This window comes from Scylla paramamosain, chromosome 38, assembly GCF_035594125.1.
Source record: "Scylla paramamosain isolate STU-SP2022 chromosome 38, ASM3559412v1, whole genome shotgun sequence".
In the NCBI taxonomy this organism is placed as follows: Eukaryota; Metazoa; Arthropoda; class Malacostraca; order Decapoda; family Portunidae; genus Scylla; species Scylla paramamosain.
The window spans coordinates 10,818,735-10,824,194 of record NC_087188.1 but is presented as its reverse complement, the minus strand read 5'-3'; the positions used below and the strand labels follow the sequence as shown (position 1 = coordinate 10,824,194).

The 5,460-nt window shown below is 39.0% G+C and overlaps 1 protein-coding gene across 1 annotated transcript in view; it reads right to left on the bottom strand.

Annotated features, from left to right (window-relative positions):
- Positions 1-405: 405 nt before the first annotated feature.
- The window catches only part of LOC135091911 (probable glutamate receptor), a 9,896-nt gene continuing 4,841 nt past the window's right edge, over positions 406-5,460 (bottom strand). Inside the window, exons 5-8 of the mRNA XM_063989975.1 lie at positions 3,749-3,927; positions 2,657-2,831; positions 1,957-2,125; positions 406-554 (exon numbers count right to left, since the gene is read on the bottom strand). Of these exons, the coding sequence (XP_063846045.1) occupies positions 406-554; positions 1,957-2,125; positions 2,657-2,831; positions 3,749-3,927 (672 nt within the window). The remainder of the gene's footprint in view (positions 555-1,956; positions 2,126-2,656; positions 2,832-3,748; positions 3,928-5,460) is intronic.

Sequence of the window (5,460 nt, the reverse complement as noted above, 5' to 3'; positions counted from 1 at the left end):
CCTCCTTTTTCCCATATCTTTTATTTTGTCTTTTTTTTCTCCTTTTTCCCTTATTTTTCTTGTCCTATCTTTTTTTCTGTTACTTTTCCCTTCTTTTTTCTTTGTTTCTCTTTCCTCTCATTTCTCCCCTTCCACTATTTCTCTAGTTTTCTATTTTCTTTCCCCTCCTCACCTCTCCTCCTCTGTTTTCCTCTCCTCTCCTCACTTCTCACCTCACCTCACCTCACCTCACTGCTCTTCTCCCCTCTCTTCCTTTTCGTCCTCCTCTCCTCTCCTCTCCTTACCTCACTTCTCTCTTATCCTCCTCCTCGTCCTCCTCTCCTCTCCTCTCCTTTCTACTTCTCATTCTCAACTTTACCCTCAAGTTATCAACACATTTCTCCATTTTGATTCTAAGATCAACTTTTATTCCAAAGAGTTGAGGGCGGCAGAGGGGCAGGTGGAGGAAGGGCTGTGGGTGGCTGTGGGCGGCTGTAGGTGGCAGGCTGTGGGCGTGAAGTCTGTGGGCGTGAAGGCGTTCCGTTGCTTCAAAAACTCTTGGTTGGGTTCAGGAACTTGCGTGCAAACAACTTTTGTGAAGGAGTTTTTACTGAGAGAGAGAGAGAGAGAGAGAGAGAGAGAGAGAGAGAGAGAGAGAGAGAGAGAGAGAGAGAGAGAGAGAGAGAGAGAGAGAGAGAGAGAGAGAGAGAGAGAGAGAGAGTGTGAGTGAGTGAGTGAGTGAGTGAGTGTGTGTTGTGTGACATACAGATATACATATTTTAACTTTCACTTCCATAATATTCAGTTCAACTTTTGATGCATTAATTAATAAAACAACAGGTGTTATAAAGAGGCAACTGCTGCTGTGCGTTCATATATTATCATTTTCATTTGTTATTATGATTATTATTATTATTATTATTATTATTATTATTATTATTATCGTTATTATTATTATTGTTGTTATCATCATTATTATCATTTCACATCTGCAAGTTCGTAATAATCTTTCTAACAATCTCAAAAGTAACCCATAGCAATATTAACTCAACTTTTCATCATCGTTCAGAAAAATTGGGACTTTTTAAAGAACAAACAAAGATCAAAGTACGGAATTGTTTACATAACTTATGGAAGAGTCTACGAGAACGTTGTGTGCGTGTGTGTGTGTGTGTGTGCGTGTGTGTGTGTGTGTGTGTGTGTGTGTGTGTGTGTGTGTGTGTGTGTGTGTGTGTGTGTGTGTGTCGGGCTCATCAAATTCTGGAGACTCGTAAGAATTTAACGTAATGTAAAGTTTCAATTTTCATATTGTTAGCGTTGAGAGAGAAGAACGGGAAGGAGGAGGAGGAGGAAGATAAGGAGGAGGAGGAGGAGGAGGAGGAGGAGGAGGAGGAGGAAGAGGAGGAAGATAAGGAAAAGGAGGAGGACATGACAACTTCTATTAATGCCTTCTTCCTCCCATCTGTCTGTCTGTCATGTTATCTTCCTTTCTCTATTATCTCCATATTTTATCATCCTATTTGTCTCTCTACTTTTTATTTCCTTTTATCCATCATCCTTCTCGTGTGTGTGTGTGTGTGTGTGTGTGTGCGTGTGTGTGTGTGTGATGAAAACTCAACCAACGTATACCATTTAGTTTACACTCAAAACATTTCAAGATTACAAAACACTTAAAATAAACCAAAACACTTAAGAAACTACTAGACACCAACAAGGAACGACTTAAAAACATTAAGAAACATCACTTAAAATTCTGGCAGTAACAAAACAAGTAATCATTATCAGCAAACCCCCAAAATTTGACTGATTTCTTCTCTTTCCTTAATGCTCACTGCCTCCAATTATTCAAAACCTTTACAAAATCAACAAAACTCAATAAAAAAATAACCAATAAAGACAAAAACACGTAACATTTATTAGCAAATCCCTAAAACTGCCTGACTTCTCTTCTCTTTTCTCTTCTCTTCTATTCCTCACGTAGCTTTCCTCCCTCCACCACGTGCATCTTGGCCTCGGATCTCCTGACGAAGGCATGGACTATAATCTCTATGAATAATCCAGTTACTGCGATACAGAAGCCAAGACCCAGCAGGATAAAGACGCTCTGGAGGTGCATTAGACTGAGCACCACTCTCTCTCCTTCCGTCTGTAGGGAGGGAAAGGCAGAGGGAGGGTTAATATCAGTTGCTTAGTCAGTAATATTGTTGTGAAATTGGGAATATATGGAGAGAGAGAGAGAGAGAGAGAGAGAGAGAGAGTAGATATTAGAGAATGGATAGAATAGTGAAATGGATAGAAATAGTGAAATAGAAATAGTGAAATGGGATATAAGAAGAATAGATAGGGCAGAAAGAATGTGATAGAAACAGGACAAGATAGAATCAGGTACAAAATGAAAGGAATGAAAATAGAATGAAAAAAAATAACGTGGATTGAATATAGAGAGAAGAATGAAGAACAAAATAGAAAATACAGTTAAAGGAGATAAAATAACAACATAGGAAAAGATTTATCCACCTCTCCGATGCAAGAGTTAACCAGTAATCTCAATCATTCATCCCTTTTTTTCTTATTAACTCTAGTACTCCCTGCCTGCTTCTGTATTTCCTCCTTCCTATGACTTAAACTTTCTTACATAAAAAAAAAAGATATACATAAGGAATTTAAACTCACGTACGTCCTGCTGGAGATTCTTGGCCCAGTCCTTCTCCAGGGAGGTCTCCTTGCCAAACTGGTCACGTGCCTTCTTCGCCTTGGTGCCAATTAGGTCGTTAATCCACTGCGGTATTAGCCCAGCCTCGATCATCCGCTGCTTCTGGAGGTCTATGGCTCTCCTGAAGGGCGCGCCTTTCCTGAAGGAGGAGCAGTAGGTGGTTTTTAAATGCTGTGGTCATTTGATTTGTTTTGTATGTAGTTGTCTGTCTGTCTGTTTGTGTATGCCTGTTTATCTATCTGAAGGTACAGAAGGAGAGATTTTTTTATGGTATGGTTACTTTATTTAGTATCTATTTGTCTTGTCTATTTGTGTGAATTCATCTATCTAGCTATCTACCTGTTCTATCGTTGTATTCATTTATCTACTATCTGTCTATCTGGTCATCCATTTATCTTTATCTATTCTATCAGTTTATCTATCTATCCAGTACCTATCCATCTATCTATCTAATTTATCTATCTGTCTATCTACCCAAGAAGATTTGGATTGTGAAGTGTGTGTGTGTGTGTGTGTGTGTGTGTGTGTGTGTGTGTGTGTGTGTGTTGGTATGTATTTTAGTGTCAGTTTTACTGTGTTGTGTTGTAGCAAGGTTAGTTAAGCCTGTGTGTTACATTTTGGCAGGGTTCGTTAAGCTTGTGTGTTGATGGAAAGATGTGTTGTGTTGCGTTGTGTTGCGTTGAGTAGAGTGGCAGTGTCTCCTATTCCTGTTTAGTTTTAGTGTTACATAATATTCAGTACTAATATTCTTCTAACTTCTCTATTCTTTTCTGCCTTTTCTTCTCTCTTCCTTATATTTCTCACTTGTCTCTCTCTACCCTTTCTCCCACGAAATCCCATCCCAGTGAATTTTTGATACATTCTTTCAATTTGCATCTCCCTCTCTATCCCTTCTTCCTTTTCACTATCTCTCTAACTTTTCTCTCTCCCTTCTCCCCTGAATACCATCCTAGTGAAATTTTAGTCTTCCATTCTTTCAATTTGTATCATCTTTCTCCCTCTCTACCCCTTCTTCCCTCTCCCTGTTCCTCCCGCTTGGCTCTCCTCCCCTCTTACCTGAAGCACCACCCGTACCCTCCGTAGTTGAAATACACCTGGCGGGCAGTGTAGATCGGGGTGTTGCCATATTCGTCAGTGTAAAGGGCTGCCACTAAGGACTTGATCTTGTACTTCCAAGTGATGAGGGCGTGGCGTCCCTTCAGCACCCGCTCCATCTGCTCCGGGAACTCTAGTACCTGAAGTAGGCGGTGAAGGAAAAGGAAGAAGGTTGGTAGAGGATCTTGGAGTGAATGTTATGTATTGAAGTTTGTGATCGAATTAATATTATAAATTCTAGTACCTGTAGGAGGCTATGAAGGGGAAAGGGTGATAAATTTGTTTGTTAGTTTTCTATTGAAGTTTGTGGATAGAAGTGACTGAATGACTGAAATTGTAGTGGATGTTTGACTATTATGTCTTTTGTTATCTGCAGGAGGCGATGAGGGGAGAAGGGGAGGGTGGCAAATATGAGTATCATGAGGGGTCAATGTTAGTTTTGTATTGAAGTTGATTGGGTGAAATTAATTGATGAACTGGTTAATAAGTTTGAGTATTATGTCTTTCACAAGGCGATGAAGGGGATGGGTATGGTAAATCTGAGCAGTTTGAGGGCGTTGCTTTGTTTAGTATTGAAACTTGTGGGTGAATTTAACTGACTGACTGATTGAAACTGGCGAATATTTAAGTATTATGGAGAAATTTATGTTTTTTTTTATTGGAGAAAGAATATTGAATAGAATGAAGTAAGAAAAATTTAACCACGAAAAAAAAAAAAACCGGACGTTATTTAACTTTAAACTCTAATCTTGCGCGTGAGTGAGTCATTGACGACAAGACAGACAAAAGTTTACGTTTCGCTTCACTTCTGCTCTGGACAGCTTGACTTTTAGAGGTGATTGGCAGCTCACTATTTATATCACACTGGAAGCATTTATGTGTCAATTTGTCAGTCAAGCAACACTTTCTCGCCTCCTCTCTCCCCTCTGCAACATTTTGTCAAACTTTTCCAAATAAGAACATAGGAAGACAAGCCGACAACAAAAGGCCACACGGACGCGCTTCAAATTATTCAGTGGTGTGTGTCACGGACCATAATTCACAGCGGACTTCGTACCAGAATTTTTTTTTATCTTTCACTCATATTCTTTATTATTCATTGAGATCTTGTGCCGTATTTTTTGTATCATTCACTCACGCATCCAAGTCCTTTAAGGTGAAACATTCACTGGAATTTTGTACAACTTCTTTTGTATGACTAACTCAAATCCTGTGTCACTATTTTTTTTTTTATTCGCTCAAATCATGTAGCATTATTCTTTTGTATCATTCACTCATATCCTGTATCATTAACTCTATTCCTTTTGATCATTCACTCGTCTTTCACTTCACATTTTCAGAGCCTTTCACGTTACCCCAAGAGAGACAGACACTGATATAGAATCACCAAACCAGCATCTCTTGTCTCTCTAATAAAAAAATAAAAAAAATCATCCAGTTATGTAAAGTTTGTTTTGGAATCGAGGATATTAAAATTTTCTCCCATTGAAGCTGCAGGAAGCCAAGGGACACTTTTTTATTATGATTATCTCTTCCAGCAGACTGGTGACAAAGGTATTTTTAATTAGTTGTCATTGAATAAAGCTTTGTGGAGGCGAACGCTGCAGGGGAGACTAGAAGCTTTATGCTATTATTATTAGTGTTAGCAGTAGTGGTGGTAGTAGTGATAGTGC